This window comes from Lepisosteus oculatus, chromosome 5 (genome assembly GCF_040954835.1).
Source record: "Lepisosteus oculatus isolate fLepOcu1 chromosome 5, fLepOcu1.hap2, whole genome shotgun sequence".
Lineage (NCBI taxonomy): Eukaryota > Metazoa > Chordata > Actinopteri > Semionotiformes > Lepisosteidae > Lepisosteus > Lepisosteus oculatus.
Genome location: NC_090700.1, coordinates 1,123,307 through 1,148,151, shown reverse-complemented (window position 1 = coordinate 1,148,151; position 24,845 = coordinate 1,123,307). Strand labels below are relative to the sequence as shown.

Sequence of the window (24,845 nt, the reverse complement as noted above, 5' to 3'; positions counted from 1 at the left end):
TCCACGGGCTCGCAGAACTGGCGAGAATGGACACACACCATCGCGAGTCGCTTCTTACGAGCTGACCCAGGCATAGCGCTGCCTGTAGGTCGTTCTCAGCCTTCTGGTGAAAGTACCCCCCCCGTCCGGGGGCTGGAGCCGGCCTCCCTTTCCGCCAATCCCCGGGCGAGGCGGTGACGTCATGGCATCTGCGGCCGGGACGGAGGAGAGGCGGCGCCCGGCGCTGCAGCGCAGAGACCCGGCGCCCTGCGAGCCTGGAAACCCCTCGGGAGGCAGCGGGAGAAGCCGGGCTGTGTGTCCTTCTCAGTGAAAATAAAGGGGGGGGGTGTTGCCTTCCATTCCCATTCGCGGATTCTGTTTTCTCTCCCTCCAGCTCGCCCTGCTTTCTCCGGAGAGTGCTTGCGTCGCGGATAATATCTTGCGATCATAATTACCTGCTCTCTGCGCTGTGGGGCTGGTGCTGCAGGTTCGCCTTTGATGTGCGCGCAGATCGGCGATCAGATTACAGCCCTTTGATCACGGCCCTCCCCCGTCTTTGATCTGCGCGTAGGGCTGTTCTCCTTTCTCTGCTCGGTCTGATGGTCCGTCCGCAGTTCCGCGGGCGAGCAGATCTGCGGAGGAGCTGCTGGGTATGGTTCTGAGCTCCGAGCAGGAGGTATCGGGAAGTAGAGACGACTGAGACAAAGAGAAGTCAACAGGACCGCAGGAAGGGGGACATTTCGGGTCTTCTCGCGTTTCTCTGGTAAGACAGCGTATGTTCGTGTTGTGTATCGGGACGCCCTGATGCGAAATCACTCGCGTGTAAAGTATGTAAATATACCTGGAGAAAAGAGAAATCTGTAGCTCCTTAACCTGTGAACTTCACCCCAGACTGACTCGCACTGTGGGGTTCAAACCCTGCAAGGGACCTCATATCTCGCGTCTTTCCGTCTTCGCTGCGAAGTCAGCGGTGGCTGGGTGCTCTGCAATCCAAGATGCTCCTGCAGCGCCGTGAAGGACAGTTTCTGGACAGTCCTGCCGTGAAAGTCAGTCACTGCGACGGGATAAGGCGAAGAAAGGGATATTCTGTTCTAACTGCCTGCGAGTGTCGAACACATGTGCTTAGCTCGCAACATACATTCAAAACGACCCTTTGCCACAAACACGTACTGTATGGAGCCACACTGGAACATGCGCACCCGTGCTGACGCCCGTGTCCGAGCCCAAGAAGAATGATCAGATCTGGGTCGGACCTTGGTGATGCGAAGTTCTCTTCAGTGCTTGTGGGTCTTGCTGGAAAAGCGCAGTTAAATGGGCGGAAGATCAGCGTGCTGGCTAAAATGCAGTCGGAATTCTTGAAGTCTATCGTGCAATTGGCATTGCACTCAGAACACGCAGACTGGAAGCACAGCTTGCTGCGTGGGTTTAAACATGCAACACAACACTTAAGGGCAAGACTGATATTCAGTGTGTTTTCCTTTCACGCTTGTGATGAGATGGGAAGAGCGCAGATGCAGTCTGGTCCAGGTCTGAAGGTGTAGTTTCTCAAGAGCCTATTGAAACCGACTGTAAGGACAAACGTTGCTTTCTCAGTAGTTCGTTTCGATACCGCGCTTTTAACTTTCGCTTGGGCAGCGTCAGTGTCCGGCTTTGAGATTCGCTTCAGATGGCAACAGGTGAATATTCTTGTTGCTCCGTTTTTGCAATTTCTTACTCGCAGTCCAGATTAAAAACCTGGGCGCCTACCTACTCAAGACTGAAACCGGGTCATCTTCAGACTTCAAAACGTCTCGTCTGAGTCTTGCGTTTAAGAAAGGTTTACAGAAAATCGGACGGCACGTTTTAAGATAAAATAAAAAAATGTTAGTTCTAAGCCCTATACGGGAAACCCGTAAATCAGTAGAGCTGTCTGTGGATTCACTAGAGATGGGCGGCGGATTTGGACTGGGTAAACTGTCCTCAGGCAAAAATGTGAGGAGTCTTAACCGTAGTAGTAGCAGCAACCGTAACACACGTTATTGAAACGATTCGGCACAGCTGTTGATCTGGCGCTTTGATTTTTGTGACGTTTTCCCTTCTCTGTCTACAGCTGCAGTCCTGTCGCCCGTGGTGCTCAATGGCCCGGACCCCGGCGCGGGACCGCCCGCACGTGCTGAAGCTGCTCCTCGCGTGCTCGCTCCTGGTGCGTCACCGGCCCCCGCGGTCGTGCTCTTGTCGCGTCTCGCCCCTCTCGTCAAACACCGAGCGCGCCACGGGACTTATAAACACGTTTTGTTGAATTGCATCACCTGACAACATAGGATGTGTATTTGGGGGGAAAAGTGAAAATACCACAGTGCGCTGCACGTTAGCGCGCTTACATTTATTTTAAAAAAAGGCTTACTCCTTAAACTGTGAGGGTTTGTATGAATGTGACATTTAGCGTGGTTTATTCTGTTTTTCAAAAGTGATATTTCCAAATTCCATTCAGCGATTCTAAAGGCAAATTCCGTCGACACCTCGTCGTTGTTTGATATACAGTCGCTGATCATCCTGCAGCCTCAAACCCCCTTCCTAGTTACGTAGGTGGTGCCAATTTCGCTTAGGCGGTACCCCAATAAAAAGTAAGAACTGTTTCAAGTATTTAAGGCTGTGACCCACACTCCGGCAACAAACTGATCTCTCTTCCCAATTCTTTTTAGATTTTCATACAAGCAGAAGATCCTCAGGACTGCAGGGAACAGGAGTTCAGGGACAAGTCTGGGACGTGTGTGACCTGTGTCCAGTGCGACGCGGGACAGGAGCTGTCAAAGGTCGGTGCGGAGCCCACTAACCGGCCACGGCGCCGTGTGATCGCCGTGGACCGTTTATTCAGGTGTCCGATTCCTCCTCGATTTCGCATTCATCTTTGTCCACAGTCTTTGCGCTGCTGTGCATAGCGTGTGACGTCCACGCTCTCGAGGCTGGAGGGTGCAGGACATCAGACTTCAGTGCCACTGTGTGCGCACATCTGCTATTCCCTGACACACCGTGAGGACGTGGTGACCGAAGACTCGCTTAACAAACCTGTATTTAAGGAAAAGTTAGAATATGCAGAATGTTTAAATCCTTTAAACATGTCACGTTCAAAAGGACATTTCTGTGCCAACAGGACAAGCCTGTGTAGGACTGAGCCTGTCGGGGTTAAAGCTGTTCCCTTTCTTGCACTTGCTACAGGTTGTGTGGGAACCCAAAGAGATGAACTGAAAAGATCTCCTGTAGATTCCTAAGGATTGTATGACCTCTCAATTTTAAAATACTGCTCTGTAACAGCAGAGCTTTCTGATTCAAGTGTTTTTTTTGTGAATTCTCAAGTAAGAGAACACAGAATGGAACTGCTGATTATTCCCAGATATGCTTTTATTCTTGTTCTTACTCAGCTGCAGGACTGTGGGACTTGTGTCCTCTTGGTTCTTGTGTCTCTATCGATCCACTGCCCTGCAGTGGCCAGTGTTGTGGTTTCATTGCGTTCAGTTTTTTGCATAAATGTTTGAGGCAGGCTTCCCTGCTCACCCTGAAGCAAGCACTGGATTGCTGTCAAAGCACTTTCATAGAGAGACGGTTCGAGAGCGTCTCTTGCCTCTTATCCCTTGTTTGTTTTAAAATTAAAGATTTGGGGTCCAGTGGTTTTATGACTTTCATTGTGGTGAATTCCAAATGTTAAGGTCTGGACAAAGAGTTATTTCCTGTGTTTCCTGGACATTAGTGTTTTTGTCTTCCTGATTGGATAGATCTGAGAATCATTATCTTGTCACTGCCGGCAACATCTGCAATCCATTGTGCTCCTCTTCAAAGGGAACAATAGACAGACTCTCTCTGTCCTGCGTCAGGCGCTCCGAGCTCCTCTGTTCGAGGAGCTGCACGAGCAGGGGAAGCTCTGATCTAGCCGTGGGGATGAGGCAGCCGCTGCACTTTTCCGAGCTGATTGATCTTGTCTTTCGCACAGTCCACCGAAAAATAAATCCCCAACTTTATCTCATAGGTGCAACTTTAAAATTGAATTGTGCTTTTGTGATTTCTATATCAAATAATTTGACTCACATTATTTGTAATTTATAGCAAAATAATAACTTCTTATTCTATATGACTGATGAGGATCTTCAGGGTCATTTGTGCTTTTATCTTTTAAGAGTTGAGAAAGATGGAGTTTTCTGTTTTTGTTAAATTTGTATATGGTTCTTCCTGTTGTCGGTTCAGAATCAGATTCTTTCATGAATGGGTGGAAAGGCTCTATTCTGGATGAGTTGAAATGCCGTCTCAAAAACTACTGAGCAGTGAGCAGAGATTCCTCCCACTAAATTATGAGAACTAAATCACAACTTCTGTAAGCCGGCAAGGAGATTTTTGTGAAAATAAAACATTCCTTGCCTTCTTAGAAGGTATTGATGTTACAGGGAATGATGGGATGTTTTCACAATTTATGAGGCTTGTTTTCATTGAAGAAAAACAAGCAGAAAGAGAGTATGGTGTTAGCACACCTGTTTTATTGGGATGTATATTTATGCTTCATGTTAAATGTAAAATAGTTGCATTGCTTTGTCCAGGCTTAACACAGCCTTCATGAAATGAGAATAACCGTTATGGAGGTGGTAGTGGTGATGTATTAGATGAAAGGAACGCCAGAGCTTTAATTTCATTTGTGTTTCTCAGTGTGGGCTGTACACATGAGTAAGCGCAATTCAGCTGTTAAGCTGTTCTTTAAAAAGTCACGCCCTGGTGGTTTGATCACGCTGTCTGTGAAACGTATTGGACCATGCACTATCAAATGGTAGCCTATTTTTAAGTAGTAAAACATAAACCCAGGCACCTCTGTCTCTCGTATTTTCTTTACATGAGCGCACATGCAACAGATATACAGATATTTAAACCCAAGCTAAGTGGCTTTATTTTATCTTGGCTCCAGCGTTCGAGCTGTGTGGGTCGAAAGAGCTGATGTTCTCCTGCCAAACGCTAATGGCCAGGAGTGCAGAGCTCCCAGACCCCCGCGATGTGTGTTAATAATTGGCTGCCTAATTCATCAGCGGCCAAGTAAGCTGCCAAAGAACAGTCAATGTTCAGGCCTCAGAAAAGGAGAGGGCCCTTCAGCCGAGAGCTGGCGCTGGCCGTGTGTCCTTGTTCACGCAGGGCAGGTCCCGTGCTCCTGTGTGCACACTGGAAGTGGCCGCTGTAGACGGAATCTTTTCAAACGAAAAGGGAGTATAACGTTACAAAAGCTGCAAAAAATGATATTTGTTTGGTTTCCTGGGTTAGATTTTCCTGTCAGTCCTCTTTGTTGTTCTGTCTGTGTGCCCTCCTCCCGGGAAGAGCAGAGAGACGCTGGGAGAAGTGGGGTGCGGGCTGGGAGCCGGGAGCTGCTGGCAGCGGCTGTCGCTAGTGCAGGGAAATGGCAAAGGGATCAAGTTACTGAGCTCCAAGCACTGAGCCTGCTAGCTGGCATTAAAGGGTTGCAGGGAATGTAAGATGGCACATTGAGTTAACGAACCCGCATTGTTTTTTAGGCGCGTTCATTACTGGATCAGATGACTTGTCTCCCCTAAGGAGTCATATGATTCCTGCTTAATCTCTAAAATATCTGTGAGTCTGAACATGCTGTAACCTCTTTGAGCATGTACCTCTATTGCTCTTTGTTTCCCTTGGCTTTCTAACTAAAACTTGATCTGAGGAGAGATGAAAACTGGGACTTGCATGTACTGGCTTTTCTGTGTAGACTCGCCATAGTGATATTTCACTCCAGGGAGAAATGGGGGGACAGAGATGGGCTTTTATGTAAAAACAAAAAACTTTTTTTTTTACATTTTAATTAAAAAATAATAGAGACTACTTGTCAAGTTTTTTAGAGACTTAGTGGATTTGCTTGTTGTTCACCAAATGTTTTTTCCTTCTGAAAGAAAATTTCCTGCATTTCCTAACAGGGTGAAATTGACGAACCAGTATAGTATTTCAGTGAACGAATTGTTCTTGTGAACTTCACAAGGTTGCTCCTTACTCTTATAGCGAGCGCCCTGTCGTTTCAACATTCTTCTTGGTGTTTATGATGCCTCCTGAAGACGCTCGTTCTTGGCGATGAGCAGGCAGTGTGGAAGCCCGGCGTTGCTTCGCCAGGTGTGGGATTCCTGTCGTTAATCCCCTCTGCTTGTCTGCTTTGTGTGCCGTCTCAGCAGGGGGGCTGGACAGCTGGCAGGCAGAGGGCACTGACCACAGCAGCTGTCTGCTGCTTGTTCCCATGACCAGCCCAGCCTGTGGTCAGTCCCTGATCTGAAATACCCCACTGCTGGCTTGGAGAGTAGAGGAATGCCCAGGTCAGGCACCCACCCCTACAGCTACTGCCAGCTTGCAGAGTTTGCCCACCTGGCACCAAGCTGAACCTACAAGACTGAAAGCCCTTTGCTGATAAGCTTCCCTTAATAATATAAAGTGAGTGTAGAATGAAGGGACCCCCTTGGTCCTCTGCCACATTCTGCTGTGTTCCAACCTCAGAATACAATGCATTTGAACAGGATTTTTTTTTTTATACAAGTGACAAAAAATGCTTGACATTTTGATGGGGCATAATCATTTGTATTGTGAACATTCCAAGCTGGACAAATATTCACCCCTCTGAGACCTTAAGCATCTAATATTATGTTGGTCCCCATTTTGCAGCAATCACAGCCTCCAGTCTTTTGCTGTGTGCTTTAACTGGCTTCGCACATCCTGCGTCTTGAATTGTCACCCAGTCGTCCTTGCTGCTCCAGCTGCTCCAGGTGGCTGGGGGGGCGGTGGTGTTCAGCAGTCTTCAGATCCTGTCGCGGATTCTCTGTTCAAGTCTGGGCTGTGACTGGACCACTCAAGGACTCTCGCCTTCTTCTTTTTCATCCACTTTGGGTTTGGGGTCGTTGTCCTGTGTCAATATGAATCTCTGTCACAGTTTCAGATCTTTCGCACACTGGTCCAGTTTGTGCTCCAGGATCTGCCCATATTTTGCTCCTTCAACTTTGCCCTCTATTTTGACAAGCCGACTAGTTCCTGCCGATGAAAAGCAGCTCCAATACTTTATGCCACTGCCGTGCTTCACTATGGGGATGGTGTTATGTCCCTTGCCTGACTTCTCCAATGGTCCGTCCACAACTCAGCTCCCTAGTTGTTGTGTAACCCCTTCGTCTTCATGTTGCTTTGTATACACTGTCCAATGGCGAGAACTCACACAGATAGGTGTATTTAACCTTACAAGGACAGGTGTGTCCAGTCTGAATGGTTAACCGCTTTAATTGTGCATAGGTGGATTCCAGTCAACATACTGTGCAAAATCTGAAGGCAACTGGTTGAGGCAGAGCTTATGAAGGAGTGTTAATGATAAGGAGGTGAATATTTTTCGAATGAAGATTTTAAGGGTTTTTATTTTTTAATTATTTTATTAGCTCCAAATTTATAAATACATTGATATTGTCGAGGATAAGTATGGCTCAAAAGGGAAAGAAATATAAGTCTATCAAGTTTACAGCATGTAACAGTGTGGCAAAATACAATGGCAGTGAATACTTTGTACAGCCACTCTAAGTGGCCTTGTGTCCCATAGTACACTGTGGGAACAGGACCCTGCGATGGCGCTGGAGTGAAGTCAGGGAAGACTATCAGCTGAACTTGCATTGAGACGTGTCTGTATTTCCTCTTTGCTCTTGTTGCTCTTATTGGAAAATGAAGTCAACAAAAGCTTCCTGCTGTTATACACGTTTATATATTGCTGTCCATGACTTTCAAATACATTTATTTACTAAATTAATTGGGACATTTCAAAACGTATTCATAATACTTTAAATGCCTATTCTAAAAATCTCTATGGTTGTTTGTCTGTAGGGAGAATGTGTTGTGTTCTTAAAGAGAGCTCAGACTGAAATGGATGAAATGCATTTTCTCCCTGTTGAAAGCCTGGAAAAAACCATAGAATGAAAATGTTCTCCTTACAATAACTCCGCTTCTCATGTACAGAATTATCTGGGAGTGATCTGAACAGCTGAAAGTGAGGTCTTTTATCGCAGATGCAGAGATCCTCTGGACTGATCCAAGGGAGGCTGGAATTAGTGGAATGTATGAAATGTGTTCAAAGCTCAATGAAGAGATTTCTGAATTTTGCAGACAAAAAGATGCAAACAGTGTATGAAAGGTCTGCTCTGAAGGCTGTGCCTCTGTAGACTGCAATGTCTGGTCCAGACCTACACTATTTACATGAACCAGTTCATCCTTCAGAATCATGTGCATTTTGAGAATATTACAGAGCCAGTCTTGTTCTGATTGTACTCTCTGAAGATAAGATTGCACCTTCTGCCCAGTGGAAAAACTGCACTTTAAAAAAAAAACTTTATAGCTCCACATTGACTGAATTCCTGCTGAGCTCTAGCAGTCTGCACTATCGTGTGCTTGTTTTTTAAAATTTATCTCTGTGCACAGTGATATAGGTCATTATTATATGCGCTATCTAGAAGCATATTTTGTTTGCTTTGCAAATATTACGTTCCAGATCCGATTGAAAAATAAAGGAATAAAGTGGTTGACCGTGTTCCCATCTGCTGTGCAACAGCCAGGCCCTTTTTTCCTGAGCGCCATGTCTTTCTGTGGCCTGCTGGCTGCTCTGGAAACCGCAGCCCGAGCCCGTCGTTCGGGCCGCGCTCCCGTAGCTCCTTGTCCCTGACGCACCTGACGCAGTCTGAGCGCCGGCCTGGAGGGGGAAGGGCTCTTTCTCCTGGGTTTTAACGAAATGGGTAAAAACGGATCAAAATGGTGCCGCGCATTCCAACAATTCCACAACATTCAGGGATGTTGAACTGCTCTCCGCGGGGGTGAGATTATCAGCACCATGATTGTGTTTCATTGGTGGGACTCCACACGGAGAAGGTGCCCCTAGAACCAAAGGAATCGGAAAAGCAGTCAGCAGCCCTGGCTTCTGGAGGAGGTCCCGGGATCGATTGAGCGACTAGTAGCTGAATGGCCTCCTCTCGTTTGTCTAGTTCCGTTCTCGCGTTCTGTGCGCAGTCGATTCTCGCTGTGCAGCCTGCGCGGTGGGAGTCCAGGGTAGCGTGTCCCAGCTGCGCGGCTGCCCTCTGCCACAGCCCTGAGGCGCCGCGGTGCAGGTGTGGGCCTCCTGCACCCGTCGCATGTGAAAGAAGCCGCATTCTTCCTCCGCGTGTGACAAACCCGCGTGTCTGCAGCCCCGACGCCCCCCACGCCCTCACCGCGGCCCCCCGCTCCAGAGTGCACTGAACACCCCGCGCTTCGTTCTGTCCCATGACCCCTCCCGCTGTAGCTGAGGCTGGAGACGTGCGGTGGGCTCTCTGTGTAATTCGCTTTTCTTCCTGTGGTTCTGCAAAATTAGAAGGTTGCAATTTCCATCTTGCAGACAAAATCTGATCTGCTGAGCTGAAACCGCAGTGCTCTTTCTGAGACGATGTATTTTTACACGTGTGCTCAGTCTTTTAGTAGCCAGGCTTGCGTTCTTGACCAGGGGGGAGAGACTGAGGAAGAGGGGTTTGCAAGAATGCGGTCAGGTGGATGAAATCTATTACTTGTAAAATAAATTTGATTCCTATGAACTGAAATAAGCGGGGGGGGGTTAATGATACGAGCTAAATTAAAAACACTGAAATACTGGTTATCATTTCCATGATTTTGTTTCCTTAAAAATGGATCAGAATGCTCTCTGGCAGTGACATGAACATTGACAGAGTAGGACTGGAGAAAGGATATAGAAATGTCATTGTCAAGCAAGCGAGCCTGCTGGATGTTTTATCTGCTTTGGAGATTAGTGCAGTGCAGAAGAAGGTTATTCAAGTTCCCAAGCCTCTCTGTCTCTTAATCTTGGTATCCCACTGTAGCCAATGAAGGTCTGAGTGCTTCTGATTTTCCAGACTCTCAAACGCTCTTCAGCATTGGTTTAGAAAGAGACGGGACAATACCCAAGCCAGAAGCTAGCGATAATATAACAGTAGGTGTCCAAGAGGTCCTTTATCATTCAAATAGCAGGAGCTCGCAGGAATAAAGTGCAGGGCTAGATGTTGATTGTAGGCGTAAGGGAGATCATTGGTGGTGGGAGATGTGTTCTCAAAGCAGGCTGGCCTTTGTTTTGTGGAATTCTGCAACACAGGGGTCTTTATTTTGCTTTTTGTCCCCCGCGATTCGTCCGTATTCCCGTTTGTCCCTGGCCTAATCGGGGGGATGTCCTGTGCTAATCCTCTCAGGAATGTGGCTTCGGCTACGGGGAGGACGCCCAGTGTGTTCCGTGCCGGCCGAACCGCTTCAAGGAGGACCGGGGCCTGCAGAAGTGTAAGCCCTGCCTGGACTGCGCCCTGCTCAACCGCTACCTGAAGGCCAACTGCAGCACCACCAGCAACGCCATGTGTGGGGACTGCCTGCCGGGGTGAGTGGGGGGTATCGCTTGGGCAGCCGAGAGGGCTGGAGCCAGGTGGGGTCTCCTTCTTTTACACTCGGCGCTTCTAAAAGCCGCCGAAAGCCACGTTCCACCTATTCTATTAAAACCCCCAAAAGAGGCCTGAGCCCGTTTGTCCAGCTAAAGTTAAACCGGAGAAAACTAAGAGGAAAATTTAGCACAGAGCCATCGGGGCAGAGCTGCTTGTCCATCCACTGGGTTTGGAAACTAGTTTGCAGACCTGCCTTGTTTGTTAAAAATGACGTCTGTCGCCATGAACATCGCAGACAAGCGGACTGGAAAACTGAGTGGCTTCAGGCCATTTCGCTTCATGGCATTTTCCAAAGGCACGCCGCACAGCGAACGAGGATCGGCTGTACCAGTGTTCAAGGGTCGTCTCGCCAACTAATAATGGATTAAACTGAGAAGTAATCCCAGGGGTTTGCTGCTGTTGTGTTTGTTCCAGGTTCTACAGGAAGACGAAGCTGAGTGGGTTCCAGGATATGGAGTGCACGCCCTGTGGGGACCCTCCGCCCCCCTATGAGCCTCACTGTGAGTGCGGTCAGCTCGTTACTACATGTACAGGGTCTGGGGAGATGCACCTGCCTTCTAAATAAAACAGAGTACGACCTACAGTCAAATCTCACTTCCAAAAATCCAGATTCTCCAAAGTGAATGGGAACCTATCACCCTATTCTTAAAAATGCACCCACTAACTAGGAGAGGCTGGTTTTTAACCGAGGAACTGTTTATAAAGGAAATCCGTTTCCTAAAATACGACAGAATGGCAAGCTCTCTTAACAAGGTTCAATACTAGAATCTGGTCACTAGAATCTGAAAAGGGGCCTCTGGCCTGGCACGCGCATTCTTGGATGTCTTTCTGTCTGTCCTCTCTTCTCTCTCGGGCTCTGTCTTCTGCTTCCTTCTCTACGCCGTCTTTCTGTCCTGCTTTCTGGACTGTTGATGACTCTGAATGATTAACAACGAACTTAACTAAGGTGAATTCTGCACCATTTCTGCAGTCACGAGCGATTCAGGGTCTGCGTGGGAAAAATGGGTTTGCGGGCTTGTGGGTTTAGCCAGAGTGTGACTTCCCAGTGGTAGCCGAGCTAGCAGCCGGCCGAGCGCAGATCTGGCAGGACCTGTGTGGAGCAGCAGAGCCAGGTCTGGCACTCCTGCAGGAGTTCTGGGAAGCTGTCTGGATTGAAACGGGAAGATTACTGCAGTTCAGTGAATCCTGCAATGGAAAATCTGTGACGTGTGAAGGGTTTGAAAAGATTTGAGGATTTTGTGTTGCACGACATCCCTGCGTAAGTGTCCCAGAGCCGCCTCCTTCTGGAGTCTTTGGGATTTGAGTTCAAGGTTCGACTCACTTTAAAAAAAAAATCACCAGGTGCTTCTGTCTAGAGCCAGTTAAGCAATGTAGCAGTTTGTAAAACCTAAGAAAAGGTATTACAGAGAATGGAGCTGTTTTCATTCCAAATGATTATGCCTCATTAATGTTCAAGTGTATAGCCTGAATGAGTTGGCCTCCCCTGTGTCCCAGTAGCAGGCTTATGGTCTTCTAATCTTGGAAGGTTTCGATCTTTAAAGGAGGGAAGGCTTGAACATTCATGGAGAAAAATGGCAGCTGTGTTTTCTGAATGAATGAATCAGACCTGCTGTAGTGCCCCTATAATTCTCACAATTTGTAACCCCTACCATGCAGAAGTCCTTACAGGAGTGATTTTATTGTAGGTCGTAAAAAAACAACGGGTAGACTATTTCATAAGTCACACCCCAGAGGCAAATGTGCAACTTTACATAAAACAGTAAATCTTGGCAGCAAGGCAGAGACCTTGGGTCTTTAGAAGTGAAAAGGCTTAAATTATATTCACACTGTTCATCTTGGCCTGTTCTGGATGTGTTTTAAGAACACAGTTTTCTGAACATCCAGATGAGACCTCCTGGTGTTGCACTTGGAGGCAAGCAGATGAAGTGGACTCCTGGAACTCGAGCAGAAGCCTGACCGTTGTTTACAACTTCCCATCGACAGAGCTGAGAGGGGCACCTTTCTCAGTGTGCTGCCCAGGAGCCAGTCCCACAGCCTTCCAGTTTGGAGTTTACAGCCCTAACTACTCTTCTACACTGCTGAAAATATACCAAAACATCTCAAATTCAGCTTGTGTTTGCTTGTCTAGCAGTTCGTTGTTTTCAGCCTGACTCGCACCCTTTTCTCTCCCACCGAATACTGGCGACTGGGGGTTTCCCTGCTTGCTAATGGCCCGGTGCCTAAAACTAGCACCCAGGTGAGAGAACAGCAGGCTTGAAGAGAGACAGCAAGCAGACAGCAACACGTTGCACAGGTCATTGATTGGTTAATGCAGTGAAAATTAGTCTTGCCAGTAAAAAATATATCACTGGCCAAATCAAATCATGGATTTGGATCATGGAGGGGAGGAACTGTTTTCCCTGTGGTTCCTGTAAAGCAGTCATGTACAGCTAATAGAGCTGAACGAGGGGGAGAAAAAGTAAAGTTTTTTTTAAAGATTTTGATCTACAGAAAGAACTTTGTTTCCCCAGATTCTGAGGGCATGCTTTTTCCAGTAGGTGCCAGTAGGTGTTTGCTGGTGTTTTAGGAGCCCTGAAATAGCCAGGGATTGAAGCTGATTTTGGAACAACATCTCTTTCTTCTTAGGAGGGGCATCTTCTAGTTGTGTTTAGTTTCTAATCAATAAGGAGACTTCAGATTATGTTTTGCATCATGTTGTTTACATGATTTCTTTGGGCTTGGCTGTGCTTCACTCTGATATTACTATAGTATGCCACAGATGTGTTCTGGTAGACTGGATTGGTACTGGCAACTTCCTGCCTGCACTCCCAGCAGTGACCAAAGGTGTCGCTCTGGAGACCTGCCTCCCTTTCATGAAGATTCCCCCCACACACTGAAATTTCCGAAAGCCTGTTGTTTGGTCCTAACAGGTGTGCCTGCTTTTAACACATAACCTCCAGTCTTGTCTGGTGTATGGAAATGTATAATAACACTCAAGGAATTCTTCGACGGGGACTTAACTGTGGCACCAGGGAGTTGGTGCCCAAGAGTTCAATGGATGATTTTAATAAGCAAGGAGCAGCATACATTAATCTGCTACAACTGCACACACAGCTGCTGAGCACTCTTTCACCTGGATCCTAGACTAACCTGCTTTTTTGTGTTTGAAACATTTGTGTTTCCTCCTGAAGTTAAACAGAAAAAAGCATTTGTCTTCATAACTGGCTTTTCTGCCTAAACTTGAAATGGAACACAATTGTGATCTTCAAAGGATTCAGGGATTTAACAAATAGATAATTAAACAAAAGGAATTTTATCTTTATTCATTTAGTCTCACTCCACCCTCTACTAGAAGCTAAAATACACACAAAGGTTTCAATGATCTGTTCATGAGAACTTTCCTCTTAAATTTGGTCAACTGGAAAAAACAGTTTCTCCAGTCAAGCAGGACCATAAATGATGGGTATGTTTTCTTTGAAAGTGTAAGAGCTTGCACATTACTGTTTTATAAATTTACCCATGCCTTTTCACAAGAGCTAAACAGTGAATTGGCTGTTTCCTTTGTGCATTAAGGAATATGTGGGTAAGACAGGAGAACAATTTCTGTTTGTTTTCAGAACTCAATGACCTGTGTTCAGCTCCCTTGTGTGCAAGACACAGAACACAGGTTTGGGAATGCACTAAGACATTATTGATTCTTACTCTCCTATTTGCTGTGTAGCATTTTGTTTCAAAACCCCCTTTCTTATATCTTTCTTACATCTGCTTATCATTGCCCTGCTTTCACTAATAATTCATCTCTGAAAGGAAGTAATAGTTAGGAAAAATGGTTTTGATTTAAATGTGTGTGTTTGCAGTGGCAGGACTCCTGGCAGCCTTCAGTGTTGCAGCCTTTTTCAATTTATCTGTAATTCGCTCTAAAACTGTGCTTAGATCTTCCAGACATCATCATGTGGGTCTAGTCACAGCTGTGGTGTTTAAAGAGATCTTGATACTTAGTGCTTCAAAACAAACACAAAAGCACTAAATGGGCCCAGATCACATGGAGAATGTGATTGAAGAAAATTCTCAAGTTCTCTTGCTAGGTGTTAACACATAAGCTGTTAATTTGAAGTACACATGTTCAAGTGCGATATAAACCATGCATTTATCAAAACTACAGCTTGTGTATCTTTTCTTCTTTGCCCTGATCAGGAATGTAGTAAGGTGGGAGATGCTTGTGGCATCTGTGCCACTCAGGAGCACAAAAACATGAAAATCGTGCTGAAACGGGGGTGAAAGTAAACCGTTTCTGTGGGGAGACTGATTTTCACATTCTTTCGCTGTGGAATCCCAGCTGCCTTTATCCCCTCAAGGCAGATTCAGATCACACTCTGCTCTTCCTCAGTGTGGTTCTTCATTTGAACAAATACATCAAAAACAAAAGAGAAGATCCAGAAGCAGTTATTCAGCCCCTCTGCACTCCTAATTGATATGGCTTCAAACTGCAGAGCTTTTGTGATTTATCTTTTATAGGCCGGTGCAGGGAATGTTACAATCAAAGCACTTTTTTTAAGGAGTGTTGCTCAGAGATACGATCAGCAGGTGAATGTTCTTTCATGGTTTCTCCTTTATCTGTGTTTGCTGCAGGTGTGATGGCCTGATAAATGGGAATGTTGTAGCTGAAACTAGTTTACAGAAAGTTGAGCCCTGGTGGTGGTTTATTAGACATCCTTTGTTTGACCTTTTTATTTATGTCTGTGCTGCTCAGTCCAAATGAGAAAACACAAAAGCTCACACATGCTTTCTGGAAGACGTTGTACACTGCTATGTGGTTTTGCATGATGTGTAAACCCATATTTCTGATAAGAGACATCCTGTCATCAGGTTATTTATATGGGGGCTGGTTACCTGTGCCTCTGTTCCATGTGAACAGTGCACCAGAACTATTACTATGTAGCCTGAGCTTATCAGATCTCAGAAACTAAGTGAGACCAGAACTGGCCAGTATTGGGATGGAGACCTTGGAAAAGTAGGCTGCTGCTGTAAGTAGTATTGGTGGACCAGTAGGTGGTGCTCTTCCTTCTACGTCCAGATGGCCAAACAAGTGGCACAGTTTCATGTCCAGGGGCACTGGTGTAGAAATTTGAATGATGAATTAAATTTGAATTAAACTGAGGTCCTGGCTACATGGACATTAAATGTCCCGTGACGTGCTTGGTTAAAGCAGTGAGGTAAACCCTGGTGTCCTGAGGCTCAATCTGGCATCCATCAAGAATTGTCCCTCAAGAAATGTCTGCATTCTCCCCCCTGTGGCTGCTGTGGGTCACCCAGGTGGGGCTGTACCTTCAGCCTGAAGCTAATTCTGCATGAAGTAATGAAAGCTCTTATGTAGAAGAGAAAGTGTACTTGAACTTGCCCAGTACGATGAGATCTTTGTCAATGGTCTTTAATGCAATTGGACAGTGTCATTGTTTTGGTGAAATGTATTCTGAAATTCCAGTGTCCACTCTGTCAATGTCTAATAATCAAGGATACCTCACTGTTGCTTTTATGAACTGACTGGATGTGGGGTTAGGAGCTCATGCATGACAATAAGAATTATCATGAAGAATTGCTCCTATGTCCTTGTAAGAGAATCTTCTGTGCTTTTTGAGCAGACTGGTATACACTGTAGTGGGAAAGTGAAGTGATTACAAAAATCTGTGCTTGCAGATGCAAGTTGCCTTGTGGGATACCAAGCGATTGCAAAAAAGGGTGTGGTGGTTTTTGAACTGATTCTCATGAGATGTTGATTAAGTGTGTTTTTTTTCCTTTAAGATGTTGTCAGTCGACTCATTTAAATGCTGTAACCCTAATAAGCAGTTTAGTCTTGCAATGATGTTTTATTTTACTGCTTTAGCTGTGTTAAATCGGAAACTCCAGGACTGCGTTCAGCAGTGGAGTTTGGTATGGCAGCCTTCTTCGAGGTTAAAACGTGCAAGGCTAAGTAACAGTTCTAGGCAGCAGAGAATTTCAAAGACAGTGACGCTTTTTTAAAAATGTTCTTGAAATGATTTCTAAGAACAAAGACAGCAGAAAATGAGAGCAGAGCAAAGTGTGATAGGTGGCGTCTCTGAGGATGGGGTTTCTGGGACAGCCCTCAGTTGACCTTCCTTCTTTGTTCATCTCAAATCTTGTTTTAATAAGCTCTTATCACTCTGTTTGTGTACACTACAGTAAATGCATTTAACTATTAGCAGTGCAGAGAGATGCGGTACCTGTGGTTCAAGATTCACAGGTTAAGCTTGTAAATTAATGCACACTATTTTACAACTAGCTCTTTTCATGTTTTTTGACATATCTGGAATGTTTTTTTGCCAGTGGAATGTACAAATATTCTTATCCGTTAAAGCAGAATATCACAGTGCCTGTGCCCAGGCTAAAGTAATGTTTACATTGCATGACAAAGAGTGTTTGGAATCTAAAGGCCAGATCTAGCTTTGCTCAATGATTAATCTACTGCAAAGCAAACACGAGATGAAGGGGGGATTGAAAACGACATTTTGCAATTCAGAATGGTTCTTTCTTTCGTTGTACTTTTTTGTACCATTTTGCAAACACTCCTGTTGCACTAGTCGAGTGGAGGCATGGGAGAAGCACCCAGCTGGACTGTTTACTTAGTGTTGCCAGCAGTGGTTTTCTGTGGCACAGACCTGCTGTGTCAGAGCCCCACTGTTACCCCTGCTCTCCGGATCTGACCGAACCCAGTGAGATACCTGACACAGCCGAGTGGCAGCTGTAATGCTAGCTGTGTTGGGCCAAGGTGAGCTCACTGGGAATGTTTAGTGAAGCAAAACTGATTCAAGATGCCCTTTACATGACCCTTATCATTTGTGATTCAGCCTTCTCCACTCAATACGCTATGCCCGGTTATCTGAGAGCCATTTCAATACTTCAGCAGGGTGCTCATATCCTGGGGCAGGGGGCTGTAAAAAGTCACATCCTGGAGGAAAAGGGAAAAGGATGCAAATCTTAAAGGTGTTCTCAGGTGCAGAATGGTGCTGAGTGAGATTACAAAAATAAAGGAGGGGAACACCAAATCGTGCATTACTGGAGTGCAGCAGTACCCCAATGCACAGCACCCAGCGGGGGAACAAGCTGTACCCCACTGCACAGCACCCAGCGGGGGAGAGGGCAGCTACTGCATCTCTCCAGCTAAAGGAGGGGGTGACTAGGAAGGTCAGGTGGCCCCAGAGCCCAGAGTGGAATTGAGCCAGGTCACCAGGGCTAATGAGGAGCAGCACTGACTTCCTGCCACACTTCTCCAGTCGCAGAAGCACGGCTTAGTGTTCCAGCCGTCTTTGAAGCCCCGCGGGTTTACATTATCCAGACCTTTTTAAAAAAAGGCATCTCCTCTACCCTGTCATTAACTAGAAAAGCTTCCTTGTTTTTCCCAGAAGTGGTTTTGGTGAGCGAGAGGTGGTTAAATTTGATATTGTTTGGCTGGCGAAGTCCTTGTAAATAAACAAAACTGTAACTTGTAGATTGAAACCATGATGATGAGATTGTGTCTAATTTGTGTGTATGCGTGCTTGTGCTTGCAGTTCCTGGCAGAATCAAGACGTGGCCAGAGAGTCCACTTCTGCTTTTCCTTCAAATATGTGATTTGAAAAATATCTCCCAGAGAGGAGCCTGTGCCCTGAGGAGTAGATGTGAATTATTCTGCTTCTCAGGTTAGAAAAGGGGGTGGTCTACAGGTACCTTGACAGTACAGGAATCCTTTGTGCAGCCCTGTAAGGCACGCTTTGTAAACTGGTTGATACGAATTCATATAATTACACATAATGTATTGAAGCAGGATGTGACTGGATTACAGGCTCTTCTCTGCCTTTTTTCAAAATTCAGATCTTTACAGATTAAAAGCACTGCTAAATAACAAGACTTTCAAGAAGATGATGTTTGAGGAATCGGTTTCAGGTTCGTGTTTGACATGTCTGTGCATGGAGTAAGGGTCAAGTCGGACCAGCTGCAGAAACTTGCCCTCTTGACACTTCTGAAAACCCACAATGCCGAGTGTGTGACTGGCTCAGTCTCAGTCAGACCCCCTCTCTCTGGATCGCGGGAAAACTGGAGCCTTCCCCAATCAGAACAGGCTGGAAAACAGTAGCTTCACTAATCAAGTCCATTCATTCTGGCCTTTAAGCCTTTAAAAATAAATACTGCACTAATCTTTGGTGACGGGGAGAAATCTTTGCTGGCATCAGTATTCACTGTATTGATCTTATGTGTGTCTGCAATCAAGCAGTTTTCATTAACCACGTGATAAACATCTTGGCTATATTTGTCGTGGTAGAATGTGGATAGTTAACATGTCGGGCTTCACGGTGAGGCAGTGTCAGAGCACGTGTTGAGGCCCAGGCTGTACCTGCAAACAGCAGGCAAGTACGCTTGGCAATGGGTAGTGTACTAGGTATTCGTACTGAGGGACAGGAAACCGAACTGATTCAGTGCACAGGGTTGAAGTGGTTAGCGAGAGAGGCCAGGAGTGTTTGTGAGAGGAAATGCCCTGAGCCACAGTGGGGGAAATATTTTACCCCTAGGAACTCAAGGTTAATTTCCACCATGTCAAAGATCGCGAAGAAGGCAGTGGGGTTGAATTCCTGTGGATGTTGAGGTCAGGAATTGTGACTTACACTTTGCTGATAGGATTCTGTCTTTATTTTGACTTTGTTTTTTTATGTTTTCAGAAAAGCTTTTCACTTAGATCTTTTTTTTCTGGAATAAGGTGTAGTTCGTCCGTATTGTATATGGAAACACGATTGGTCTGTACCTGTGCGAGGGAGGCGAGAGTCGAGCCAGAGAACAGGAACAGAGAGGGTGAAGTTCAGCCCTGCCGGAGAGGGGCATGGCTGACGGTGTGCCGCCTCTGTCCGCAGGCAGCAGCCGCGTGAACCTGGTGCGGATCTCCTCCCCGGCGTCCAGCCCGCGCGACACCGCCCTGGCCGCCGTCATCTGCAGCGCCCTGGCCGCCGTCCTGCTGGCCCTGCTCACTCTCTGCGCCATCTACTGCAAGAAGCAGCTGCTGCAGAAGAAGCCCAGCTGTAGGTCTTCTCCCGGCCGCCCCGTGCCCGCTGCCTGTCCAGGGTCACACATCTCTGCGCCGTCCACGTCCACTCAGCAGCGTGCGCACTGTCACAAGTGAAAAACGTGACCACAGGCTTCTTTATGTACTTTTTTAAGCTCAGTGGAGCATTCCATTGTAAAGTCCTCTGCTTTATAGAAGTAAAATTGATCATTCTGATAACATACCAGCACTAACCACAGTCTCGCGCCTGCCTGTCTGTGTGCACAGGGACGTCAAGAGCCCCGGAAGCCCCCTGCAGTGGCGCGGAGCTGTCGTGCTTCGAGAGGCAGCAGGGCCCCGAGTTTTCTCTGCGAAGCTGCTGCCACTGCCACCAGGACACGGCTCAGGCACGCGGTGAGTCCAGTACCCAGAAACTCTGCCCCGGCCTTTCCTTTACCTCCCTGCACGGGACGGCCCGTCAGGCTGCGAATCCGGGACCGCCTGCCCCGTGTCTTGCCAGGGGTGCGCGGGCTAAACCACAGCGCCACCAGGTGACGGCTTTGGGATGGAACTCCTGACTCAGATCGGCTTCATGTGAGGCCAGGAGATCTGGTGGGAAAGCTGCCCGAGAAGCCCAGGGTAGAAAAGGAGACTTAATAAAATAATGTTTGTGCAGGGAGTGGGGGGTGATTGTAGGGCTGTTGGCTCTGGGCTTCCACACTTCTTGACTCGTGACCCTTAACTCGGGCAGGTCCCGTTCACCTGATCCCATCCCTGTGGTGCGAGGAGACCTGCAGTCTGGGCTGCAGCAGCGACAGCTGTCCCTTCCATTCCCAGAACACGCTGGATGTAGGGTGAGTGTAGCTTGATTCTGTACTGGCAACAGCGATACATTCTGCATCAAGTGTCCAAGCATCTGCTAAGGCTGCTGGAAAGAGGGTCTGGAAAACAAGGACCACAGAGCTTCAAAGAAACATGTATGAAGTCATTAGAGAAGTGAAGGTGAATGTCTGACTGTACAGTCTGTAAACTGCAGGCTACCAGCTGCAATTGTAGAATAAATCATGATTTCGTCTGCTTTTTCCTGGTCTTTGCTAAGTGTCTGTACAAGAGCTGGCCAGTCCTTGTCCTGGAGGGAGGGCGAGCTGGCAGGTTTTCGAGGGCTCCTGGCCCTGGCGTGTGAGAAGCTGGCAGAAAGTGTTCAAATGGTCCAGTTAAGCCAATAATTAGCCGATTGGAGTAAAGTCCTGCAGGCGCACCCACTGCTCGGGCCCAGAGCGTACAGGCCTGCGCTTGGTGCTCGGTGGCGAAACAGACATTCTCTGTTACAGAACAGCTTTCAGGAGAAATCCCTCAGCCAGAGGCATGGGCTGTGGTTCGAGTTAAAGAAGCAACACGCTGTGTAAGGCTGCCTGATTTACGGTTTTGCAGGAACGTGGATTCTGTGGAAGAGCATGTCCCAGCCTCCCCGAGAGCCCGCAGCCGCTCTCCCGCCAGAGGGCGTGCGGACGCGTGGCCGCTGAGGCGCGGCTCGGCCGCCAGCGACAGCCTCAACCTGTCCCGGGCCAGCCTGCAGGACGCAGAAAGGAACGAGGAGACCATAGAGGCAGGATTCGCCCTGGCAGGAGCGCCCCCTGCAGGCTGGCGGTTCGGCGTGCCCCTGGACTCTCCAGCCGGGGAAGGGGGGCCCGTGCCAGAGCGCGGAGTTTGAGGGGTGAGTGTTCCCCGTTCCGAGGGCAGGCAGAGTTTGTACAGTGATTCTCAATTCAGATGCACAGCCTTCTGCGTCTGCTTCTGGACCCTTTTTTGCAAAAGAAGCTGTTCACAAAATATGTATTTTACTTCTTCAGTTTTATGAGCAGTATGTTGGTATTGCGCTCACTTCTAACACTCGAGTACAGTGTTGCTGTATTGTGCTCAGTATTAAACAACCCATGAACACTGTCACCTCTGTTAGTATGTGACACAAGGACGCAGTGCAGATTGCTTGGAAAGGCCTGTTTGATGGCAGTGGCTCTGGACCAGCTCCACCGCTCACTTCCACTGGAGTCTTCATAGACACACAGCAGGCGCTCATGCCTGGAAGGAGAGAGGCTGTCCTGACAGTTTCCCAGCAGGACCGCCTGGCAATGCCAGCGAGAGGCTGCAGAACCCTGACCCTAACTGCAGAGGAAGACAGCGAAGCGGCAGAGACGCTGGCTGTAGCTCCGGCTGCTGGGATTTCAGGCTGTACCTTGACGGAGCAGTTTTGAAGGCTGGCTTGTCATTGGGTTTGATTGATTCCTGGAGCAATTCATGTGCCAGGATGCAGGAAACACCTGTGATTGACCAGGCCTCTGTGGAAACCGAAATGAGCCGTAAAACTCTTGAGCTGTTCACCTCTGGCACAGTCCGGCCCTGGCCACTGCCACACAGTCCTGTGAAACATCTGTACATTTCTAAAACTGTTCCCAAGTACAAGAGGCAGGATAGATTTTTAAGCACTAATCTAAAATTGTTTTCAGGTTTCCATCTGTATTTAAAAGTGAATGGGTTTGCTTAGAAGCACTGTAAACAAATAGCACCTCTTTCAGGTTGTCCTACGTTTTTTCTGAGGTGCCTTTGTCTGCTTGTGTATTTTCAGATGAAAAAAAGCACACTGTCTCACGTATCCATTCCCAAAACCTCTCAAGGTGTATAATGTCTGTTCTGTATGTCTTTCCCCCAGGCTGATATCAGAGAGAGGCCTGGCGAAGAAGATGCAGTGAGACCCAGTTTTAGGTCGGCCTGCCAGTGCATGAACCCTTTCAGAGGAAAGCAAGGGGCACAGTCTTCTCAGGCCCTTGAGCTCTGCAGCCTTCCTCACGCCATCTGAAGAGACTCTGTAAATACACACAAAGGAATGAGCTTCCCTGTGACCCTGCAGGAGTCATGACTGAAATACTGAAGGGCCAATGGCTGGTCAGGGCAAGGGACCAGCCCAAATAAAGTGCAATGAAGTTGAAAGGAGACTGTTTGCTTTGTGCCAGTGGTGCAACCCTTGCTAAGTCAATAGAAGAAAGCTGTTATTCTGTATTTGATGTTCGAGCATGAGAATGTTCCACACCTAGTCCACTTGATTGCTTGGGTAGGAAAGTTGTCTGGGACATTTTTCAATGGGCAGTTGAATGTGTTATGTTACACGCTTTGTTAAAAGTGAATAAATCAAAACGGCTCTTGAAAGGATGAAAAGACCCAGCTCGCATAATAATCTTCTCCAGCAAGCTAATGCACTGAAGCTTAAGAAAAATACTGGAGGTGGAAGGGCCACTGGGGAACGTTTGCATACGGTACACATCTGTTTTATTGTAGATATTGTAATATAGAAAATAGATGGTCAATATTTTTGTAATGCAGAGTTCAGTGCCCAGTACAACCTACAGGTCTTGTTATCTGCTCATAAGTAGTGAAAGTGTTTGGCTTGTGTACACCTTTTCAATGAATCTACACACTTTGTGCATTTTCAATAAAGTCTGCAAACCATGAATAAGACTTCAAAGAGCTACTTTGTCTCAGATCCTACAGAGGCCTAACAGGTTTTGGTACCTCTTCATTCAGTGTTTTTTTTTTAACCCACGTCTGTTGATATTATTAACATTAATTGCTGTCTGTGATCCCCCATCATGACTTCCAAACCATGCTTGCATCAGGACATCATAGTTTCCCTGCCTGGGAAGGCTTCAGGAAAACTCAGACAGTACCCCACACACCTGCTAACAAAATAAACACTGATGCAGAATGAAGCATCTGATAAGGCAAATGTGAAGATGACAGGTCACATTTCTCAGGACTAAATGTAAGAGGAAAAAATAATCTAAGTCTAGTTTTAGGGGAAACAGCTTTTATAGCACAATTATTGAGCACACTTTAAAAATTATGTAAAAATCTGTCAGATGTGAAGTTTTTCAGAAAGCACCCCAATAACCCAAGGTGTAAATTTCATTTTACTGGGACTCAACACGAGGATGACTCCTGCAAATGTTCAGGCTGGTCTCAGAAGAATGCAACGCTTTCCAATGAGCTGCACCTCGCGTTTGCGACAGCCAATGTGCTTCCAGTGACCCTAGTTCTCATTTTTCGGATGATATCTATAGCATTACGTGGTCTCAGAAGACATTTTATTTAGTTAGACTTTAAAAAGGGCAATTTTAAATGTAATCCTGGTCCTCTGACTATGATGTGAACGCAAAAGAATTTTCACTTTGTTGTGGGCGCTTTGAAAGCTCAGGGCTCGAATTCCTCTAACATCCCTCCAAGCAGTGATCCTCTTGTATTCGACTAATCCCTCTTCTCTTAACTCGGGAGACCGAAGTTTAGATTACAACCTGCAACACATTCCATTTCATAGACTGCAGCTAGTTGATCGGAGACAAAAGGGCCTTTTTAAAGCCCTGTGCACTGCACTGCAAAGCAAACTGTGCTGTGCAGGGGCAACAGTTAGTTTACACAGCGCTGTTGACTGAGGCTTAGTTACCCCTTAGTTACTGACAATTGTGCGGTCCCTTCAGACTGTGGCGCTGTTTTCAAAGACTGACACTCTGAAAAGTACCTCATAATTAACACAGCACTTTTTATTGACTGTGTACACAGGAAGAATGGAACTCCAAGGCAGATATTAAACCTCACTTTCATTTTAAAAGTTTACCCTTTCTGAATAAAAAAAAAACTTCAAATCACAGCCTTATATAAAAAAAACACACTTTTGTGTTAAAAAATTTGTTGGCAAATTCCAAAATGGTTTAACAATAAAACCTTCCCAGGTTAAACTGGTGTGCTGATGGTTTCGAGGTGTGTCTGACACCTGGACTATCTGCGCTGGCCACCGTGGCCCAGCAGTATCATTCGGGTCTTTCTGAAGACACACATCTCGCGCTCACCTAGTGCGTGTCCTGCACTCGTCTGCCCATCTCATTCTCCAGCCCTCGGAATCGCCTCGAGACGCCGAAATCCCATCCATGGGATCTTTCTTTCCAGCTCTTGGAAGGTTCGACTTGAATTCCCATTCTTTTCAACAGTTATCTTCCATCAGTTGTGAAACAATGCGTGTTAGACCTGCCTGAACCCTGAATTGCTACAATAAGCTTCAGAGTGCACCTCTGGATGCTTACAGACCTGGCAGAAAGGGCAGGGAAGCCACCAAGCGAAGTGTTAGCAGATACCAGCTGCACACCATGATCTATCTCTCTGCCCAGACTGAACAGCTTTCTTCTGAGCTGCAGAGCAGGCCTGCTCCTTAGACTCCTTAGAATCTTGTGCTGCACAAGGGCAATAACTCTCCTCTTTCCCTCCATATGGTATGAAACAACCCCTAGCACTAGCAGGCACTGTATTATAACAGCAATAACGAAACAAGAAAACAATATTGCGAAAAGGGCTCA

At 46.8% G+C, this 24,845-nt stretch overlaps 1 protein-coding gene across 2 annotated transcripts; it reads left to right on the top strand.

Annotated features, from left to right (window-relative positions):
• The first annotated feature begins 186 nt into the window (after positions 1 to 186).
• On the top strand, positions 187 to 22,957 carry tnfrsf19 (tumor necrosis factor receptor superfamily, member 19). Of its 2 annotated transcripts, none has more exons than XM_015341671.2 (10): positions 187 to 742; positions 2,069 to 2,161; positions 2,661 to 2,771; positions 10,206 to 10,384; positions 10,860 to 10,945; positions 19,322 to 19,486; positions 19,738 to 19,863; positions 20,201 to 20,303; positions 20,881 to 21,163; positions 22,157 to 22,957. In XM_015341671.2, the coding sequence occupies exons 2-9, from the start codon at positions 2,096 to 2,098 to the stop codon at positions 21,158 to 21,160; spliced, it is 1,116 nt and encodes a 371-aa protein (XP_015197157.2). In that variant the 5' UTR covers positions 187 to 742; positions 2,069 to 2,095; the 3' UTR covers positions 21,161 to 21,163; positions 22,157 to 22,957. The 2 variants fall into 2 exon arrangements, with proteins under 2 accessions (XP_015197157.2, XP_015197158.2); XM_015341672.2 differs by lacking the exon at positions 187 to 742 and adding an exon at positions 1,307 to 1,655.
• Positions 22,958 to 24,845: the final 1,888 nt, after the last annotated feature.

What these genes read in the sequence shown, in the direction of transcription:
- tnfrsf19 (XM_015341671.2), top strand. Translation starts at nt 2,096, where the DNA reads ATGGCCCGGACCCCGGCGCGGGACCGCCCGCACGTGCTGAAGCTGCTC. An exon ending in GCTGCAGAAGAAGCCCAGCT is followed by an intron (nt 19,487 to 19,737) that starts GTAGGTCTTCTC and finishes CTGTGTGCACAG; the next exon opens with GGACGTCAAGAGCCCCGGAA. An exon ending in GGACACGGCTCAGGCACGCG is followed by an intron (nt 19,864 to 20,200) that starts GTGAGTCCAGTA and finishes TAACTCGGGCAG; the next exon opens with GTCCCGTTCACCTGATCCCA.